General features: G+C 43.6%; 1 protein-coding gene across 6 annotated transcripts in view; it reads left to right on the plus strand.

Moving 5' to 3' along the window:
- The window catches only part of spast (spastin), a 139,815-nt gene that overhangs the window by 21,845 nt on the left and 95,593 nt on the right, over positions 1-22,377 (plus strand). For 5 of the 6 annotated variants that reach the window (XR_010970913.1, XR_010970915.1, XR_010970914.1 and 2 more), the window contains exons 4-5: positions 10,880-10,975; positions 14,798-14,988. Coding sequence is in view for 2 of the 6 variants with exons in the window: in XM_068020361.1 (XP_067876462.1) it covers positions 10,880-10,975; positions 14,798-14,988 (287 nt within the window). In the remaining 4 variants the exon portion in view is untranslated. The remainder of the gene's footprint in view (positions 1-10,879; positions 10,976-14,797; positions 14,989-22,377) is intronic. The other variant, XR_010970916.1, reaches the window with a different exon arrangement.

Genomic DNA, 22,377 nt, shown 5'->3' on the forward strand with positions numbered 1-22,377 from the left:
GCAGACAAGTGCGAAGTGATGCATTTTGGGAAGTTAAACCAGGGCAGGACATATATAGTGAATGGCAGGGCCCTGGGGAGTGTTGTTGAGCAGAGAGACCTTTGGGGTCAAGTACATAGTTCCCTGAAAGTGGCAATGCAGGTAGACAGGGTGGTGAAGAAGGCATATGGCATGCTTTCCTTCATTGGCCAAGGCATTGAGTACAAGAGTTGGGACGTCATGTTACAGTTGTATATAACATTGGTTAGGCCGCATTTGGAGTAGTGTGTGCAGTTCTGGTCGCCGCACTACAGGAAAGATGTGATTAAGCTAGAGAGGGTGCAGAAAAGATTTACAAGGATGTTGCCTGGTTTGGAGGGCTTGAGTTATAAAGAGAGATTGGATAGGCTGGGTCTGTTTTCCCTGGAGTGAAGGAGGTTGACTGGGGACATGATAGAGGTATATAAAATTATGAGAGGCATAGATAGGGTGATAGCCAGAGTCTGCTTCCCATAGTAGGGGTGACTAAAACTAGAGGGCATAGATTTAAGGTGAGAGGGAGGAGGTTTAAAGGGGATCAAAGGGGTAAATCTTTCACACAAGGAATAGTGAGTATCTGGAATGAGCTGCCTGAGGAGGTGGTGGAGGCAGGAACAGTAGCAACAGGTATTTGAATGAGCACGGCATAGAGGGATATGGAATTAATGCAGGCAGGTGGGATTAGTATAGATAGACGTTATGGTCGGCATGGACGCGGTGGGCTGAAGGGCCTGTTTCTATGCTGTATGACTCTAACATCCAAACCTTTTGCTCCCAGCAAAGCTGTTTAGGCTGGGGGCCAATTGAAAAATTTCAAACTGAGATTGATAGATTTTTGTTGGGTAAGGGTATTAAGGGATATGGAATCAAGGTGGTGATAAAATTAAGGTACAGACTGCCATGATCTAATTGGTGGAATTGGCTCAAGGAGTGAATGGCCTCCTCCTGTTCCCTATGTCCCCACCCTCACTTTTTCTTCCCTCATTGTCCTTTTTAAATTTTTGTTACAGTTGCAGTGAAGCTGCTATAATCCTGCTCAATCCCTGCACTTCAGTTTTGTATATTTAATTTGCTTTATTTAATGTACATTCCGTATTCGCAGTCCACTACCTCGTTTTCCTTCATGCCACCATGCTCTTATTTCACTCAGGAGAGTGGCCAACCTGGGCTCCAAACTTTTATCCATCGGTGTCGTGTCTCCTGTTTTAAGTTTGTGACACCTGCTAAATGGACTATAGGGAAGGAAACCTGCCTGTTAATTATCAGCTCGGACTATGTTTTTTTACATTCATTCATGGGATGTGGGCGTCACTGGCTATGCCAGCACTTATTGCCCATCCCTAATTGCCCTTGAGAATGTGGTGGTGAGCTGCCTTCTTGAACCGCTGTAGTCCATGTGGGGTAGGTACACGCACAGTGCTGTTAGGAAGGGAGTTCCAGGATTTTGACCCAGTGACAGTGAAGGAACGGCGATATAGTTCCAAGTCAGGATGGTGTGTGGCATGGAGGGGAACATGCAGGTGGTGATGTTCCCATGCATCTGCTGCTCTTGTCCTTCGAGGTGGTAGAGGTCACGGGTTTTGAAGGTGCTGTCTAAGGAGCCTTGGTGCGTTGCTGCAGTGCATCTTGCAGATGGTACATACTGCTGCCACTGTGCGTTGGTGGTGGAGGGAGTGAATGTTTGTGGATGGTGTGCCAATCAAGCAGGCTGCTTTGTCCTGGATGGTGTCGAGCTTCTTGTGTTGTTGGAGCTGCACCCATCCAGGCAAGTGGAGGGTATTCCATCACACTCCTGACTTTTCCCTTGTAGATGGACAGGCTTTGGAGAGTCAGGAGGTGAGTTACGCGTCGCAAGATTCCTAACCTCTGACCTGTGCTTGTAGCCATGGTATTGATATGGCTGCTCCAGTTCAGTTTCTGGTCAATGGTAGCCCCTAGGATGTTGATAGTGGGGGATTCAGTGATGGTAATGCCATTGAATGTCAAGGGGAGATGGTTAGATTCTCTCTTGTTGGAGATGGTCATTGCCTGGTACTTGTGTGGCCCGAATGTTACTTGCCACTTATCAGCCCAAGCCTGGATATTGTCCAGGTTTTGCTGCATTTCTACACGGACTCCTTCAGTATTTGAGGAGTCGCGAATGATGCTGAATATTGTGCAATCATCAGCGAGCATCCCCACTTCTGACCTTATGATTGAAGGAAGGTCATTGATGAAGCAGCTGAAGATGGTTGGGCCTAGGACACTACCCTGAGGAACTCCTGCAGTGATGTCCTGGAGCTCAGATGATTGACCTCCAACAACCACAGCCATCTTCCTTTACGCTAGGTATGACTCGAACCAGCAGAGAGTTTTCCCCCTGATTCCCATTGATTCCTGATCTGCTAGGGCTCCTTGATGCCATACTCGGTCAAATGCTGCCTTGATGTCAAGGGCAGTCACTCTCACCTCACGAGTTCAGCTCTTTTGTCCATGTTTGAACCAATGCTGTAATGAGGTCAGGTGCTGAGTGGCCCTGTCGGAACCCAAACTGGGTATCACTGAGCAGGTTATTGCTAAGCAAGTGCTGCTTGATGACACCTTCCATCACTTTACTGATGATTGAGAGTAGGCTGATGGGGTGGTAATTGGCTGGGTTGGACTTGTCCTGCTTTTTGTGTACAGGACATACCTGGGCAATTTTCCACATTGCAGGTTAGATGCCAATGTTGTAGCTGTACTGGAACAGCTTGGCTAGGGGCGCGGCAAGTTCTGGAGCACAGATCTTCAGTACTATTGCCGGAATATTGTCAGGTCCCATAGCCTTTGCAGTATCCAGTGCCTTCAGTCGTTTCTTGATATCACATGGAGTGAATCGAATTGGCTGAAGACTGGCATCTGTGATGCTGGGGACTTCAGGAGGAGGTCAAGATGGATCATCAACTCGGCACTTCTGGCTGAAGATTGTTGCAAATGATTCCGCCTTATCTTTCGCACTGATGTGCTGGGTTTCCCCATCATTGAGGATGGGGATATTTGTAGAGCCACCTCCTCCAGTTAGTTGTTTAATTGTCCACCACCATTCATGGCTACATGTGGCAGGACTGCAGAGTTATGGGATCGCTTAGCTCTGTCTGTTGCATGCTGCTTATGCAGTTTTGGCATGCAAGTAGTCCTGGTTTGTAGCTTCACCAGGTTGGCACCTCATTTTGAAGTATGCCTGGTGCTGCTCCTGGCATGCCCTCCTGCACTGTTCATTGAACTAGGGTTGGTCTCCTGGCTTGATGGTAGTGGGGGATATGCCGGGCCATGAGGTTACAGATTGTGGTTGAGTACAATTCTGCTGCGGATGGCCCACAGCGCCTCTTGGATGCCCAGTTTTGCATTGCTAGATCTGTTCGAAATCTATCCAATTTAGCACAGTGATAGTGCCACACAACACGATAGACGGTATCCTCAATGTCTCCACATGGGCTATGTGGTCACTCCTACCAATACAGTCATGGACAGAAGCATCTGCGGCAGGCAGATTGGTGAGGACATGGTCAAGTATGTTTTTCCCTTGTGTTTGTTCCCCCACCACCTGCCGTAGACCCAGTCTAGCAGCTATGTCCTTTAATACTTGGCCAGCTCGATCAGTAGTGGTGCTACCGAGCCACTCTTTGTAATGGACATTGAAGTCCCCCACCTAGAGTACATTTTGTGCCCTTGCCACCCTCAGTGCTTCCTCCAAGTGGTGTTCAACATAGAGGAGTACTGACTCATCAGCTGAGGGAGAGCGGTAGGTGGTAATCAGTAGGAGGTTAACTTGTCCATGTTTGACCTGATGCCATGAGACTTCATGAGGTCTGGAGTCAATGTTGAGGACTCCCAGGGCAACTCCCTCCCTACTGTAGACCGCTGTCCCGCCACCTCTGCTGGGTCTGCCCTGCCGGTGGGACAGGACATACACAGGGATAGTGATTGCAGTGTCTGGGACGTTGTCTGTAAGGTATGATTCCGTGAGTATGACTATGTCAGGCTGTTGCTCTCCCAACTTTGGCACAAGCCCCCAGATGTTAGTAAGGAGGACTTTGCAGGGTCGACAGGGCTGGGTTTGCTGCTGTTTCTGGTGCCTAGGTCAATGCCGGGTGGTCTGTCTGGTTTCATTCCTTTTTATTGACTTCGTAGCAGTTAGATGGAACTGAGTGGCTTGCTCGGCCATTTCAGAGGGCATGTAAGAGTTAACCACATTGCTGTGGGTCTGGAGTCACATGTAGGCCAGGTCAGGTAAGGACAGCAGATTTCCTTCCCTAAAGGACATTAGTGAACCAAATGGGTTTTTACAACAATCGACAATGGTTTCATGGCCATCATTAGACTAGCTTTTAATTCCAGATTTATTTAATTACATTCAAATTCCACCTTCTGCTGTGGTGGGTTTCGAACCCATGTCCCCAGATCAATACCTGGGTCTCTGGGTTACTAGTCCAGTGATAATACCGCTGGGCCACCGCCTCCCCTCCCCTGTTGTTGCAGTACTAAGCTAACATGGTTTACCCTTAGCCGCCTAGCAAGACACTCGGGTTGTATCACGGTGCCTAGGGAATGGCATTAAATGCCAACCTACCAGCTGTGCTCCTGTTAATGTTCAACTGTTAGTCGGCTTCATTTCTTTTATGCTTCACAGTGCTTTTAGTAAACACTTGATAGTGGAGTATACAGAACAGACTTTATTCATATACAGCTTAGGTGATCAGCCTATGGTGTACAGAGTGTGACCTTCGGTTTCTAGTTCTATCTTTTGAGCCCTCGGAAGAACTGTTGAAAGCAATGTTCCTTTAGACACCATGTTTTGCCTACACCAAAGGTACATGTCACAGGTAAGACCACATTGACTTATCTGTTCCTGATTCCTTCCAAAGCAATCTATTTGCGTAAACAGTTGTAGTTATTTACTTCAAAACTACTTCCCTCAAACAAAACTTCCTGACTTAACTGTTCTTAAATCCTTTGAAGATTTGACTTTCTTAACCATTATCTTTTTTTATACTATATTTAATAGATCCCTCTATCTATTTATTACTTGTGTTTGAATTCATTACGGTTCCTCATTTCCTTGCATAAGAACTTCTTGTAGATAACACTCAGACATTGAAAGCAAAGGAGTAGCCAGGCCTTTTTTTATCATGACACTTCAAAGCTATCCTGTTCATCTCAGAAAGCTTCAAGATACAAGGAAATATGGTTATCAACCGTTAACTCCCCAAGAGTTACGGCAAATAACTCTCCAGGAGGTCCAACAGCTCGCATCCTGAAATGGATATAAAATATGAAAAATAAACAAGAAAAGTTGGCTCCTGTCCCAGCTCACCCTAGTCATTGTTTAAACTCTTGCTGCTGCAACCAAGCTGTGCCCAGCAAAAAGTAGGCAAAGCTCCATGCTAGGCCTGAAGAGCTTTGCCTTACTCACTTCTCCAAATTATTAGTTTAATTAAGTTACTTGCTTCAGAGAACTGATTTTTTTTTAAAAAAGCTAGTGAAACTGATGGGAGGAAGTTGTTTAGTTAAAGAGCATTGATCTGTGGGTGAATTTAACTAAAACGCAGGGAAACAGAAACTGAGTGTGTGGGGGAATATTCTGTATTCTTTTTACTGAACGCTTCATTTCCCAGCAGTTAGAAGCCCCATAAAGTCAGTTTCATTGCCTTCAGAACTGTTTACGCAAAAACGGTGGTACAAAAGTAGTAAATTAATTCTGTCATGGTGTCAGAACTGGAGAGATTTGTTGTACTGTCAAGTTATTTGTCTTAATGATGTCAGCAGGGATACACAGTACACAACACTGAAAGACAGTGGCTGGAATTTTACGCCACCCTGTCGAGCGGGATGGTGACTGTGGGGTGGTGCAAAATGGAGTGGGAGGCACCGGGAGACTTCCCTGACCCGCTCCTGCCTCCGCCGCCACTTTATGCACGGTCGCGGTGAAAAATGGCCCGCCCGCCCCAGGCCAATCAAGACCCTTAAGCAGCCACTTAAGGGCCTTTGCCCGCCTCCACGTGGATTTTACGTGTGGCAAACGGACGTCCTAGAGCCGGGAGAAGCCGCTTAATGAAATCAGATGGCTTCTCAGCATCCCAGGGTGGCCCTCGTGATCGGGCACCCTACGCCCGATGGAGGGTCACCCCAGCCACCCCTCAAGGCCCAACACTCCCTCCTTCTCCCCGACCCCCCCCCCCCCCCCCCCCAACAAATGACCACCCTTGCCTCACCGGGGCCTGACCGATTACCCCAGCGAGGCGACCAAAACTTGCCTTTCTTCCTGGCTCACAGGCATCTTGTCTGGGCTGCAGTCCCATAGTGGCCACCACTCACGGTGGCGCTGCTGGGACTAAAAGCTGCCGGCCCGCTGATTGGCTGGCAGCTCTATTAGGCGGGACGTCCTACCTCAAATGACTGGAAGCCCCGCCTCACATCAGTTGAAGCCCAGGGACCCACAAAATATGGGTCAGATCCTCAGGCAAGGTGGAAGCGGGTTCACCATCGACTTTTCAGTCAGTGGCCGGCTCCCGTCCGCCTGTATTGCCAATTATAATGACAATTGTTGCTTTCAAGACTGGGATCGACTGTTTTTTTTTAAGAACATAGGAAGAACGTAGCAACAGGAATCGGCCGTTCAGCCTGTCAAACCTGTTCCTCCATTTAATTAGACTATGCCTCATCTGTATCATAAATCCATCTATCTGCTTTAGTTCTGTAACCCTTTGACCCCTTGCTTCAGAAAAGTCTATCAATCTCAGTTTTGAGATTTTCAATTGATCTATAATTTTATTGGCGTGGGGGAGGGTGAGGGTGAGAGTGAGTTCCAGATTTCCGCTACCCCTTATATGAAGAAGTGCTTCCTGACATAACCCTGAATAGCCTAGCTCTAATTTTAAGGTTATGCCCCCTTGTTATGGATTCTCCCAGCAGAGGAAATGGTTTCTCTCTATCTACCCTGTCAACTCCTTTAATCATCTTAAACACTGCAATTATATTGCACTTTAATCTTCTGTACTTTTGCCCCCTCCTTGTCGAACAATTTTTTCACCTCACACTCGGTCACACCACTCCCTGTCCTTTGCTAGTTTGTTGTCACACCTTTTACCTTTCTAACTTTACACCTGTGGGTAATGCTCCTATATTTCAGTGGTATATTCTGCAGCAAGTCTGTCCTGACTTTGGTCGCATCTCAACCTCATGTATTCAATATTTTCAAAATATTCTGTTTATATTGTAAAAAGAACACTTAAAAAAAAAACCAAGCCACATAAGGATATATTAAGGCAGGTGACCAAAAGCTTGGTCAACGAAGTAGGTTTTATGGATTGTCTTGAGGAAAGCGAGGTAGAAAGAATGGACAGCTTTAAAAAAGGCGGTGGAGGGGGGGGGGAAATTCCAGAGCTTAAGGCCCAGGCAGCTGAAGGTAGACCACCAATGGTGGAGCAGTTAAAGTTGGAGATGCTGAAGAGGCTGGAATTTGAGGAGCCCCGAGATCGCAGAGGTTTTTTTAGGGCTGGGGTAGATTAGAGATGGGGAGGGTCTAGCCCACGGAGGGGTTTGAAAACCAGGATGGGAATTTTAAATTTGAGGCGTTGCTTGACCGGGAGTCACTGTAGGTCGGCAAGCACAGGGAAGATGGATGAATGGGATTTGGTGCAAGTTAGGACACAGACAGTAGAGTTTTGGATGACGTCAAGTTTACGGAAAGTAGAATGTGGGAGGCTGGCCAGGAATGTGTTGGAATAGTCACGTCTAGAGGTAACGAGGGCATGAATGAGGGTATCCGCAGCAGGTGAACTGAGGCAGGGGTGGAATTGAGTGATGTTAAGGAGGTAAAAATATCGGTCTCCGTGACGGTGCAGATATATTGTTTAAAGCTCATCTAGGTTCACATATGACACCCAGGCTGCAAACTATCTGTTTCAGCCTCAGACAGTTGTTTGGGAGAGGGATGGGAGTAGGTGGCGAGGAAGTGGAGGTTGTGGCAGGGTCAGAAGACAATGGCTTTACTTTTCCCAATATTTCATTAAAGGAAATTTCTGCTCATCCAGTAATGGATGTTGTATAAGCAGTTTAGAGACAGTGAAGGGGTCGAGAATGGTCATGGAGAGGTAAAACTGAGTTGTCCAATTTTATGTGGAAACTGATGTGTTTTTAGATGATTAAAGCATCTCTGTCTGGGCTAACTACGGTAACTAGGTGTTGAGCATCAGTTAAAAAGGTGGATTGTTGGTGATCAGTACCTCTGTATTCTGAATCAAAATGGTGCCAGTTGACAGCAATTGGTTTACGGTTTGTTCATTCCATGCTTTGTACACTTATCGGGCCAATATTTATCCCTCAATTAACATCACTAAAACAGTTTATCTGGTCAATATCATATTGCTGGCTCCAGGAACTTGCAGTGCATCTCGTTTCCTACATTACACCGACTCCACTTCAAGAGTACTTAATTGACTGTAAAGCATTTTGGGATCCTCTGAAGCTTGCATTTACGTAGCACCTTTCATGACCTGCTTTTTCCCAGGGTGGAAGAGTCAGTTACTAGGGGACATAGGTTTAAGGTGAGAGGGGCAAAGTTTAGAGGGGATGTGCGAGGCAAGTTCTTTACACAGAGGGTGGTGAGTGCCTGGAACTTGCTGCCGGGCGAGGTGGTGGAAGCAGGTACGATAGCGACGTTTAAGAGGCATCTTGACAAATACATGAATAGGATTGGAATCGAGGGATACGGTCCCCGGAAGTGCAGAAGGTTTTAGTTTAGGCAGGCATCAAGATCTGCGCAGGATTGGAGGGCCGAATGGCCTGTTCCTGTGCTGTACTGTTCTTTGTTCTTCTCAGGACGTCCCAAAGTGCATTACAACCAATGTTGGGGCAATTTGCAAGGCAGCAGAACAGCAAAGCTCTACAAGTTCTCCTGATTTGGGTCCATATCACAAATTGTAGAGTGTGAAAACATCAGCCTCCTGCCTTACCCAGTACTGATGCTTGCCTCCAAATCTTTTATCTTATCTCCTTGTGTGTTGCAGGTGAAACTATGTCAATACTTAAGATGTAAAATGTGTTTCCAACAGACATTCTTTTTGAAAAAGATTAGTGATTTCTGTTTCTGGACAGATTTTCAATTTAGTAAAGGTGACTAGCCAAATTTCTTTAAGTTTCTTCACCTTTGTTTTCCTGGTCTAAGGGGGAGTACTTTTGTGGAGAGCTTGGGATGGGATGGTGGGAGTAAACAAGTGAAATGCCTCAGGAAATTGCAGACAAGGATGGTCCGTAGCAGGAGTGGGTGGAAAATTAACATTTGACATTTTTTAAAATAAAGTTCTTTAATTCCCCACATATCGAGGCACTAGAAAACTTCCTTCTCGGATAGTTTATCAAGAAAGTGCACTCAGTCAAGTAATAACACTTTATTTATAGGCCCCTGTGCAGTGCTTGGAAGAGGAGCAATTTCTGCCAGCTGGTTTGTTTATCCATTATCTTTAATTAGACTTGCTCAGAGATCCAGTGGTAGATCATCACTGCTGTTACTTTTTTCCATTTTCTACCAAATGGCACTCTCCCATTTCAGGATTTTTTGGACCATTTTTCTCTCGGGATTTGCAAAGAAGACTTGCATTTAATTCTTGGGGTTTTCAAAGCAAAACTTATTACAGTAGATTTTTTAAAAATCAACCAAGACCAAGGTGGTTAAAGTGGAAATAAACTAAGCAGTGAAGCATCCAGTAAAGCTAAACCTGTAGCTTTAATCTATGCTTAGTGTTGCTTTTACTTTTTAAGAAAAATTTCCAATCCTTGGCAGTTTTGAGAAAATTGATTGTAACTTAGCCATTTACAGTGAGTGGGAAGAAGACTGCGAAGGGTCTTTTTTGTTGTCTGATGCTACGCTTCTGCTGAATTACAATGTGAGATTTTGTTTTCTGGCACTATTTCTGATTTGGATTTCCAAAGCAACTGTTTCAAGAATTTAAAAACTTTCAGCCTTTTTCCTTCTGAAGGGTTGCACTGCTCCACTTTTCAATCCATGGTTTACCACTCAGCCTTTGACTGGAAATTAAATGGTGCATGGCTTTTTCTCCACGTGGGTTAAGTTTTGACATCCTGAAAATACTGATTCCCTACTGTTGCAAAACCCAAGTGACCTTTCTCGGCATGTGGGTGACGCTTCCAAGGGCAGCATTTATTGCCCTTGAGAAGGTTGTAGTGGGCTGCCTTGAACTACTGCAGTCCAAGTGGTCAAGGTGCCACCTTGTTGGTGGGGAGTTCCAGGATTTTGACTCCGTGACAAGTAATTAAATGTGTGTAGAATCGTAGTTGATGACTGAAAGGATGAACTTACTAAACCGGGGATAGGTAGGACTAGTTGACCCCCAGTTGAAACAAGGTGTATTTGCACCTACTTTGTTGAGGAGAGACCGATAAACTTTTGGCATTCATTATCCCTGAAACTGGGGTTAATCCTTTTTTTTGGGGTGTGAATTAGGGAGTCATTGTGGAATTAACAATCAGGACACAATGAGGGTTGGAAAATGAAAATCTGTGTTGTGTGACATCCTCTGATTTTCTTACCTGAATTCAAATTGTTCCAAAACTCTTTCCTAGCATCTTGCCCAAAATCTGGATAAATGGGCGTATTGTTCAAAAGAAAATGCAGATCGCCGATCAGCTTCTCATTCTACTTGTACCATTAAGCAATTTAAATCCTGTTTGACAGAAATTGTGTGGAAGCACACAACCAAATCTGTTCTTTAATTTAGTGTAATATCCACTCATTTCAAAACTATAGCACAATCTATTTAACTGTTTACTCTGTACTTATTTTGTTTTTTTGTTGTTGTTTGTGCCCACTTATTGTGTTGTATAGAGCAGATGCTAGAATGTGCGAGGTTTTCCAAGCCTGAGAGGGAGGTGTGTAGAGACAACCCAGGCCCGCCGTGCCGTAGTGCACGGATCCAGTCAGGTGGGTTTCCTCTGCTCGACGAAACATTGGCTTTATTAGATGGCAAACCATTTGATTTAATAAAATATATATTTTCCTAGAAAATGCAGTTGCATTGTGAATAGATTGTACGCAAAGTGCTCCATGGTTAAGGGATGACTCCAAATGACTCAAGGTGAGTGGTGACGAAGCACCAGTGCTGATTTTCTCCCAGCCACACTTCCTTTGTCCGTGGCTCCATGCTGGGCAAATGGGATCAGCGAATTAACCCTCACAGTTAAAGTGACATTGTTTGAGAATGAACAGTTGCTAGGCAGCCAGATCGCTGTAAATTTTATTTATGCAACTGGATTGGGCTGAAGATCCTCTGGTGGCTAGCATGGTGTCTGTTTATGGAGCTTTAATACAGAATTTCAAAATCATGAAGGGTTTTAACTGAATAAATAAGGAGAAATTGTTTCCAGTGGCAGAAAGGTCAGAGGATAGAGTTTTACAGTAAGGAGAATTATTTTTATGCATTGAGTAAGAATCTGGAATGCATTGCCTGAAAGGGTAGTTGAAGTAGATTCTGTAGTGACTTCCAAAAGAGAACAGTAACTTTGTGGTTGTTACTGGACCAGTAACCCAGAGGCCAGGTTTAATGATCTAGAGACAGGAGTTTAAATCCCACCACAGCAGCCGGGGTATTTAAATCCAATTAATAGATAAATGTGGAATAAAAAGCTAGTATCAATAATAGTGACCATGTAACGACCAGATTATTATTAAACACCCGTCTAGTTCATTAATGTCCTTTTAGGGAAGGAAATTTGCTGTCCTTACCCAGTTTGGCTTTGGGGTTGACTCTTGACTGACTTCTGATGGCCTAGTATGCCACTCATTAAGGGATGGGCAATAAATGCTGGCCTTGCCATTGATTCCCACAACCCATAATTGGATGTATACTTGAAGGAGAAAAAATTGCAGCACTGTGGGGAAAGAACAGGGTGGTGGGACAAATTGGTTAACTCAAGCATAATGGACTGAATGGTCTCCTGTGCTGTAAGTTTTATTTTCCACAATTCTGTATTTCATTGGTTAGTATAATGGAGCAAGTGTGTAGGTTATAATTCTCCAAGAAATATAAGCAGTATTTTGTACTTGGCCATTTTGCATTCTGTCTGTAATATAATTTAATGTTAGATAAAGCATTTTCTGTTTTCCCGAAAGTATGTGTATATACATTTTGTGCATGTGCATACAGGATTGAATGTGTGTTGACAATTACTGAGACAAGCTTCCCAGACTGACCAAAAACTATGAGTTGCTAAAGCCTCTCTTTGTTTTTTAAACCGCACCTTAACCACTTTTCAGTAAGTCAGCCTGTGTTGTGCACATCTTGTATATCATATCAGTTAGAGAAACTCGTTGCCTCTAACTGACAGTTTGTGATGTGCAGAGTAATTATAAAGATTCTATGGGCATATTGCATGGCTCGATAATACTTTTGAAATAAAATGGTTGCTGCTAAATTGCCATTAAAGTGGAAATAGGTTCAAGAGACTGATGGCTGACTGTCAGGAAAGGGAAGGGATTGAAGAATGTGCTGAAACTAATCCAGCAATGTAAGAAAGAGTACATAACTGGATTATGTCCATTGACAGAGGTGAAAGAAGGGAGGCAAGACCTGTTATAGGTATTTACTGGAAGCACCAGGCAGTGCAGTGTTATGAACAAGGTAATAATCCTGGACACCAGAGTTTGAATAATGTAGGTTTTAATATTGGACTGTTATACAATGGTGATTTTCTGTATCCTAACCATCCCAAGCCTGCTTACTTCCACCGTTATCCCTACCTTATCCCCCACTGCTGCTGAAATCCTGAGCCATCATTTCCCTTCCCCAGTTTGTGTTTGGCAGCCTCCCTCCATAAACTCTAAATTCCCATCATCTGCATCCTGCTCTGTACTATGTCCAGCTCGCCCATCACCTCCATCCTAGCCGAGTTTCATTGGCTTCTCTCCCTCCTCTCTGATCAGGTTTAAAGTTCATGTTCTTGCTTGCAAATTCTTACAAGACCTTGCCCCACTCTACCTATGCAACTGCCTCCAGCCCTGCATATCAACCCCTCTACTGTTTGCTGACTCTATTCACCTGTGCATCCTCCCTCATGTCACTATCAGTGAATCACCACAACCTTACTGTCTGGTACTGCTTCACCCCTTTCTCCTCGAACACCTTCAAAGACCCACATCCTTGGCCATGCTTTTAGTCTCCTCTCCTAACCCTCAGGAGGAGACTGGGCGTCATCTCCCTTTCTCTTCTGAAGGACCCTGGGGACATTTTCTATGTTGAAAGGCAGAGTACAAAAGTGAGCTCCTGCTGCTTTCACTTGGTTAGGGATAAGAGTGCTGCTTCACTTGGAGATAAGAGGTGGAGAGAAAATATAAGTTGCACACTGATGGAGGCAGCAGGTTTCATGGGCTAAAAGACCCTTTGTGGTTTCAGTATATCTTTATGAACCAGGTTCATTAAAAAAAAAAGATATTGGAAGTAGTGTCAAAATGCGTGAGTGATTCAACCAATCTGTACAGTTGTGTTCTATCATTGATTTCCAAAGTCATGCAAGTCGCATTGTAAAAAGAAAACACTTATCCACCTTTTCATGACCCCTCAATGTCTCAAATCAATTTACAGCCATTGAAATACTTTTGTAGATTTCTTCCTTTTTCTCTCATGTACTTCCCTAACTTCCCATTATTTGGCATTGTTGAAGGGGTTTATGACTGGGCAATGCACATCTGGCCATCCATCAACACCAAGGGGTTGCGGGGGTGGGGAGCGGTTGAATCTCTGTAGTATCGATTTCCGTATGCAGTTCTTAGTAAATTTATACACCCACTCTTTGAAAATTAGCTTGCTAACGCTAGCTTTAGCCTGCAGTGTTAGTGAGCTACAGACTGTCTGTAGAACACCCTCATTTGATTTGACGTGAAGGTGCTGTAGTTCTTGGGAATCGCCCTGGTTTTCTGCTTGTGTTTTTTTTTTCTAGTTGGGTTTAAACGGGAAAATGTTTTCTTCACCACAATACCGTTTGGGGTGGGGCCAGTAAGTTCCTCCAGAGCTCTCTAGATGTGCATTTAACGCAAGCATGCGGGGTATCTGTGCTCTAATGTAAGAGGATATGGACTAGCCATGATTTACTTGATTGAAACAGGCTCAAGGAGCTGAATGGCCTACTCCTGTTGCTATGACCATAGGCAGCACACTAATTGAGCAGTGGTTAGCCAAATGTTTGGGTGTAGTGTGCTCTTCATTGCGACTGTGTGCTGAGAGTTCAATGAAGTGATTGTCCCAGAACTGTTTTCTGGGCATCCCTTGGTCTGGCTTCTGCCTTACAGACATCGTCAATAACTATGTGGAGTGCTCATTTACCGAACATTACGACTTAAATTTGGCTAATGTTTTTGGCAGAGACTTGATTCCGCTGCAGGAATGGAAATGCTTAGCTCGGGCCTACTCAGTTGGTTGGCAACAGTTCTCAGATTTGTGCAGAGTCAGATTTTTAAATAGATTTCTGGTGGATTAGACTGCCTGGGCTAGGTTAAAAGGGGTTGAAATGAAAATATCCTATTGTCAGAAAGAAGGTGAGAGTATCCAATATCACCATCTGCTGCTACAAAACTGCACTGCAGTATATTTCAGTTTTTTAAAAACATCCCTGAAAAAATGATGAGTATTAGTATCTCTTCCTCATACTGTAACACTTTCCAGCTGATCTGGGTAACTAGATGACTATTTAGTGCCACTGGTCATATGGTCTTTGTTGTTCTGACTCCAATTCTATCTTTATTTGACTCTAGAAAGTGGAGCTGTTCCAAAGAGAAAGGATCCTTTGACCCACACAAGCAATTCCCTCCCTCGTTCTAAGTATACAGCAAAGATCACTTCACCAGGACCGCGTGGTCATCACAGGGCCCAGAGCCACAGTGGAATTTCCAATCCCACTGGGACGTCACGAACACCTGCTCAACCCAGTACCTCAACTGCCAAGGTAACAAAGTAGGCCACTGTCTTGTCTTTGTCCTGTCCATGCACACCTGTACTGCTGATTAACCAGGCAGTCAGATTCATTAATGAGATTCTGAGGGATTGTAGAGTCCCGAGCGATTGAAACTCTTCTGCTTGGCTGCAGGCAACCTTTAATCCCGAAATATGTCGGGTGGCCTTGGCGGATAAATAGCAGGTAACTTTACAGTACTCTGTATGGCTATACCTCACAGTTTAGTTGTGTAAGGAAGCAGGGTGGATAATAGAACTATATTTTAGGAAGTATCAGGCTGAATGAAATGTAGGGTTATGAGTTGCAGGTGATGCTGAATTGTTTGAATTGCTGAATTAAGACCACTTTATCACTACTTCTGATAAGAGGTTGAACCGGTAGACTTGGGAGTGCTGCTTGGGTGGACATGTGGCATGGCTGGAAGGAGACATGCTGTAAACTGGGAGAAAGTGAGAGGTCATGGTAGCAGATGGAAGGAACAACAAGAAGAACCAGCAGGGGTTGCCACTCTAACCAGAAGGGTGGACAATACAGTGTTTGTTTATTCCTCTGTATTATTGTTGAAGCAATTTTATTTGTTTTAGTCATTCTATATCAATAAAGTCAACACGCAGCCAATGTCGCATGACTTCAGATGCTTACAGTTGGTTAAACTCTGGCAGTGTGCTTGGGTACACCCTGAGGTCCCCACGCCTGGGCTGTTGCTAATCTGTGCAACCCTACTTTGGGGATAGAAACTCTAGCTGTGCGTATTTCTCAGCAGCTTGGTTTGGATATGTTTACACTTGATGAGTTTGTACACAAGTTAGATACCTGCTGGACAATTCACTGTAGCATTAATGGCTTGTAAGTCGCAAAGCCTTTATTTTAACTAAAGTTGAGTTTCAGTTTTTCGAACTTCAATTGATGAGCATTTAAAAGTTTCTGTTATCGGAAAATCACAGAATTGTTACAGCGCAGAAGGAGGCCATTTGTCCCATTGTGTCTGCACCGGCTCTTCGAATAAGCAATTCACCTAGTGCCATTCCCCTGCCTTCTCCCTGTACCCCTGCACATTCTTCCTTTTCATATAACAGTCTAATTCCCTTTTGAATGCTTCAATTGAACCTACCTCCACCACATTCCTCAGGCAGTGCATTCCAGACCTTAACCACTTGTGCAAAAAAGTTTTTCCTCATGTCACTTTTGCTTCTTTTAACAATTACTTTAAATATGTGCCCTCGCATTCTTTATCCTTTCATGAGGGAACAATTTCTCCCTATCTATACTGTCCAGACCCCTCATGACTTTGAATACCTCTATCAAATCTCCTCTTGGCCTTGTCTTCTCCAAGGACAACAGTCCCAACTTCTCCAGTCTATCTTCATAACTGAAGTTCCTCATCCTTGGAACCATTCTCGTGACCCTTTTCTGCACCCTCTCTAACGCCTTCACATCCTTCCTAAAGTGTGGCGCCCGGAACTGGGTGCAATACTCCACCTGAGGCTGAACTAGTGTCTTGTACAAGTTCAACATAACCTTCTTGCCCTTGTACTCTTATGCTGCTATTAATGATGCCCAGGATACTAATGTTATCTTCGAATCAATAGCCTGCTTTGATATTTGACTGCTGTTGGATCTTAAAGGACTGTGTATTTAAGTGACCAGTTCAGTTTAACTATGTGAACTCAATATTGTGGCACAGAAAGAGGCCAGTCAGCCCATCATACTTGTGCTGGCTCTTTGAAAGAGCTATCCAGTAGTCTCACTGCTCTGCTGTTTCCTCATAGCCCTGCAGTTTTTTTCCTTTTTTAAGTATATATCCAACCAGTCGAGCTTTGTGCAGATTTCAGTCTTTTCCTTGCTGGCCTGAAACCTATATGCTTTCATAGTTTTGATTTGCGCCATTTTAAACATTAAAAGAATAGATTCAGCTCTCTCCGTAAATAGGCTTCAGGTGACCTCATAAACTGGAAAAACAACTTCAGGCTCTTTGTGAAGTATTCTATGACCAATGATTGGAACCTAGTTTGGAATCGCTCTAATGCATCTATCATTTTTTTAAAAATTTTTTCATGGGATGTAGGTGTTACTGGCTATGCCAGCATTTATTGCCCATCCCTAACTGCCCTTGAGAAGGTGGTGGTGAGCTGCCGCCTTGAACCGCTGCAGTCCATTTGGGGTAGGTACACCCACAGTGCTGTTAGGAAGGGAGTTCCAGGATTTTGACCCAGCGACAGTGAAGGAACGGCGATATAGTTCCGAGTCAGGATGGTGTGTGACTTGGAGGGGAACTTGCAGGTGGTGGTCCCATGTATTTGCTGCCCTTGTCCTTCTAGTTGGTAGAGGTTGTGGGTTTGGAAGGTGCTGTCTAAGGAGCCTTGGTGCATTGCTGCAGTGCATCTTGTAGATGGTGCACACTGCTGCCACTGTGCGTCGGTGGTGGAGGGAGTGAATGTTTGTTTGTAGATGGGGTGCCAGTCAAGCGGGCTGCTTTGTCCTGGATGGAGTCGAGCTTCTTGAGTGTTAGAAACTGCAGTCTCCCTGCTGCTTTCTGTTGGGGAATTTCCAGCAGCCATGTGTTGTGACCTACAGGAGAGCTTACTGATAAGCGTATAATATTGCAGTTACCAACATGGAATAACTTGTCGATTAGGTGTTGTACTTTAAAGTAATGGAGTTAATTCTTCCTAGTTCACCTTTTAATTTTTTTTTCTGCCCCAGTGATTTTTCAAGCTGTTTGGCAAGGATTCTGTAGGAGAGGGGGTTACTTGTGGAATTCTTTTTTAAACCATAGATATTTTAAATATTTATCACATTGAAAAAGAGGAGAGAAATAAAGGTTTGCATTTCTATAATGCTATCCACAACCTTGGGACATCCAAAGTGCTTTACTTTTGAAGTGCAGTCACTGGTGTCTCCTGTTTCCCAGACAAGAGGACTCTTCAAGATGTATGCTTAGAAAAATTGACGTCTCCCAATAATGTCAGTGTCTGTACAGGCTCCTTCCCTGGCCTCAGCATATCTGCTGCTGGCTTATTTTATTTTATTTTTTATTTAGAGATACAGCACTGAAACAGGCCCTTTGGCCCACCGAGACTGTGCCGACCAACAACCACCCACTTATACTAACCCTACAGTAATCCCATATTCCCTACCACCTACCTACACTAGGGGCAATTTACAACAGCCAATTTACCTATCACCTGCAAGTCTTTGGCAGTGGGAGGAAACCAGAGCACCCGGCGAAAACCCAGGCAGTCACAGGGAGAACTTGCAAACTCCGTACAGGCAGTACCCAGAATCGAACCCAGGTCCCTGAAGCTGTGAGGCTGCGGTGCTAACCACTGCGCCACTGTGCCGCCCAAATATTCTGACAATGCTTCTGAATTTAGTTCACCTGGTCCCTTCTGTGATATTCTGATAATTGTAAGGCTTATTACAGAATATCTAAGACAGTCAGGATAATAGGAGTTTATTTACCCCACGTCTTACATTTATGGCTTCCACTTGCACTTTGTGAGGTTCTATGCAGATGCTATTACATCACTTGCTGTGATGATGCTCACAGACTATTTACATATTCTGCCTAGTAACAACCTGTTACGCTCTAGTGAGGAGGGGTCAAAGGGCTTCCGTCTTTTCCTTCCTTGTTTGACCACAACAGGTTTAATTCTTCCTTAAAGTGGAGGTACTGGCCAATTCAGTAGGTATTTGATTCTTATGATCATAGCAAGTACATAATCGGACAGGTTTTCTTGAGTTCAACAAAGAAAGAGGTTAACTTTATTGTACTTAAACCAAACGAATAAAAATAATATTGCGCCAACTTTCACACACAAACGCACACAAATAGATTACAGAGTGGGGAAAGGTAGATTAGTTGAGTTAGAGTCCATAAAAAAAGTCTGAAGTTTGGTGATTCGGTGGGCTTCTAGCTGAATTCAATGGTCCTGAGGCTTTGAAGAGATAGATGACTGGTTTTGTGAATCTCTTGGAGACAGTGATGCAGATGATTTCCTCCAGTGGGGTTTCTGATTATAGCCGGAATATGCAGAGGTGGTCAGTCAACAAGCAGAATTTGAAAGCTTTCAAACTGGAATGGAGAGGAAGAGAGGGATCCCTGCTTTGAGTCTGCTAATGTCAGAGTTCAGTTGCTTCTCTCTGCTGCAGAGAAAAACACCAGCTTAAAACCACAGATAGGGAGGGGCTTGTCACATGATAGTCACACGATGATTAAAACATAGCAGTTAGTATTTCTCTGCTTGTTGGATCTTAGTTCTTGCTGGGGACTGAGCAGACATTTCGTGTCTCTCCTTAGTTATTTGCAATGTAGGATACAGTGTTGCAAACTAGGTGATCATCTTGAGCTGGAAGGATGACTGCTGGCAGCTTGTCTTTTTAAAGATACATTTAAAAAAAAAGTCAGATCTTCAGTCAGTGGATTAAAGAAAATTATCATTCAACAAAACACATTGGCGTAATAATCCCCGTATTAACCGCTGTGGTGTTTTTACAAGTTTACCATAACGCATTCTTATTTCTTTCAAAGGGGTTTGAGGTTTTGAATCTTCTAGTTCCTTTCTTGATGACTCAAGTTCTTTGCTTGGGTTGTCCTCTGGATTGATAGGTGATTGCAGCATCACTGGTTCACCAAACTCTTTAGATGATTGGTGGTCTTGTATTTACTGCTTCTTGGGTAGCACCACCAATGACCTTCTGTTTGTTCTTACCATCCCTTGGTCAGTTTGGACAATGTGGATATGGTGATTGTTCTATCACTTCTTCATACCGATTTTAGTCTCTAACCGAAACTGATTCTCCAGCTTCGATGTCAAGTTTCTGGTTCTGTGACATCTGTCATAATTGTCTGATTCAAGAACTCTCACTCTTTTTTTGTTCCAAGTCTTCTGCACTCACTTGTGGCTTGAGTGTTCTTGGGAGTATAGGAATTTGGGTCTGCAACCGTCTTCCCATTAACAATTCGCATGGGGCTAAACCATTCTGAAGTAGAGTTGGTCGATAACTTAGAAGTGCTAATTGAAGATCTTAATTTTTTTTAACAATACCTTCACAGTCCTTAGGCCTCTCTCAGCTTCTCAGGCTAAAATAGTGATATGGATAAAGTCATATACTTCTGTAAAGTCTCTGAAGCATTCCTTCGCAAATTTCGACCCTTTGAAACTCTAATGTTTTTGTCTCTGGGAAGTCCTTTATCTCTTTTATCTCTTTTGGATCTGCTCTAATACTAGACCCTATTATATGTCCAAGAAATCTCACCCTTGGTTGTGAAAAACACATTTCTCATTCAATGTGAGACCTGCTGCTTCCAATCTCTGTAGTACGGCTTTCATTCTTATATCGCGGTCCTGCTCATTTGCTCCATCGATTAACACGTCGTCCATATGGCAGATGATCCCATCTAATCCTTCCAGGATTCCCGACATTGTCCTTTGAAAGATCTCCAGTGCTGACATTCTTCCAAATGATAATTTGTCAAAACAGAATCTTCCAAATGGAGTGATAAATGTTGTCAAGAGTATAGATTCCTCATCCATGGTAATTGTCAAAATCCACTGTTAGTGTCTAGTTTGGAGAAAATTATGCTCTTCCCTAGCTTTACCAAATTGTCACCTACTGATGACATTAGATGTATTCTCTCTTTCCACTGCTTTATTCAATTGAGGTCAATGCAAATTTAAATGGACCCATTAGGTTTCTTCACTGAAACCATACGTGAGCACCATCCTGTCGGTTTTGTTACAGGTGAAATCACTCCCTGTCATTATAAATTTGATTACATTTTTAACTTTCTCTGGTAGTGGTTGTGGATCATACTGGTTCTGCGTCCTTTTCCAGAGTGATGTGGTATGCTGTTTTTAATTTCTCCAATCCATTGAACAATTTCAGAAATTCAGCCCCTAAATTCCTAGGCTGCTGTTCTGTACCTTTAAGTCCTTCTACTCTAAATATTATTAGTTTCTGCTCAGGAGTGAACAACTTTGATGCTTGATTACATATAAGGTCTCAGGAATTTCTTTTCCCTGATAACTCAAAATTGTTTTCAGCTCTCCTATTACCTTTGTTGCGGCCAGGTGAGGAGGGGGTCTCAGGCTCCCCTCTTGCCCCTTCCTCTTAATTGACCACAACATGGTTTATTCCTTTTAAGCAGTGGTTATGTTTACCACCTCTGAGTGTTTTAGCTTTTTCCTTTACTGTAAGCGTGAAAGAACCAATCGAAAAGATTTTCTTGAGTTTAAACAAGAACGAGGTAAGTTTTTTATATTTAACACTCTAACCCGATTTACAAATACGCTACACATTCACGCGCAGATTCACACCAGAATATCTCTCTCACAAATGGATTACAGGAGGGAAAATAGATTTGGTGGTTGGATTAAAGTCCAGAATAAATGGAACTTAGATACAGTCTGTAAAGTGTGTGATCCAGTAGTCCTCGGCTGATGGTGTATTCTTGAAGTCCTCACTGGTCAAAGTGTATTTTGGCTGGCTTGCTTTGCTCAGGGTTTTTTCGAAGGCAGAATCTATAATTGGCTCTCTTCCCCTGGTCTTTGGCTATAGCATTCTGTAGGCTTAGAGGGTCCACAGTCGCAGTCTGTTTTCATACTTGATGTTTTCTGGGGAGAGAGAAAGGGAAACATACAGCTTTCTGCAGCTACAATCTCTTGTCTGTGTAACAAAACTTCAAGTTTCTTCAGAGATGAACAGGCAGTCACATGGTTCTAATTAGGTTTTTATGGAATTTTCTAATGAAATTCAAGGTTCTACATGCCCCAGGATGCCCATTCACACTTGGAGCGGGTTGGCTCTTTCAAAGTCAATGTGTGAAGATGGCCTTGACTGTCCTGCTGATGAAGCCATCATTTTAGGTAATTCAATCACTTGGAGCAAGCCATTGTCCTGGCTGGGCTTCTTGTTGGACTTTTTGTTTCCAGTTCAATCTCTTGGTATTTCAGATGTAAATTGCAGTGGCCATCTTGCCTGCTAGTTTTCTTTTGAAGTTTCTGTAGGTTTTTTTCCCCATTAAAAGTCTAAGGTAAGTTTCCAACTGATGAAATTAATATTTCTCATTTGGCATATCGAGTTTTCTTCACACCTTCAACGCGATACCTCCAGGCCCATATAATTTTTTACCTGATGATTTTAGACTTTTCATCTTCAGCCACAGTTCTGTGTCGATAGTACTGAAACTACTGCTCCAATGCCCAGTTTAAATTTAGTCTTGTTGCCTTGCACAAGAATTTCTGCCATCCAGCAGCTCTCATTTGTACCTTTGGTTTCTCCTAAGAACGGAATTACAAAACATTGTACGCACTGAACTTCATTAACTTATTCATTTTTCTTTGTATTTCCCTTCAGTTATTTGCAGCGCTGCTTTTT

The sequence above is a fragment of the Heterodontus francisci genome, chromosome 3, assembly GCF_036365525.1.
Source record: "Heterodontus francisci isolate sHetFra1 chromosome 3, sHetFra1.hap1, whole genome shotgun sequence".
Taxonomy (NCBI): domain Eukaryota; kingdom Metazoa; phylum Chordata; class Chondrichthyes; order Heterodontiformes; family Heterodontidae; genus Heterodontus; species Heterodontus francisci.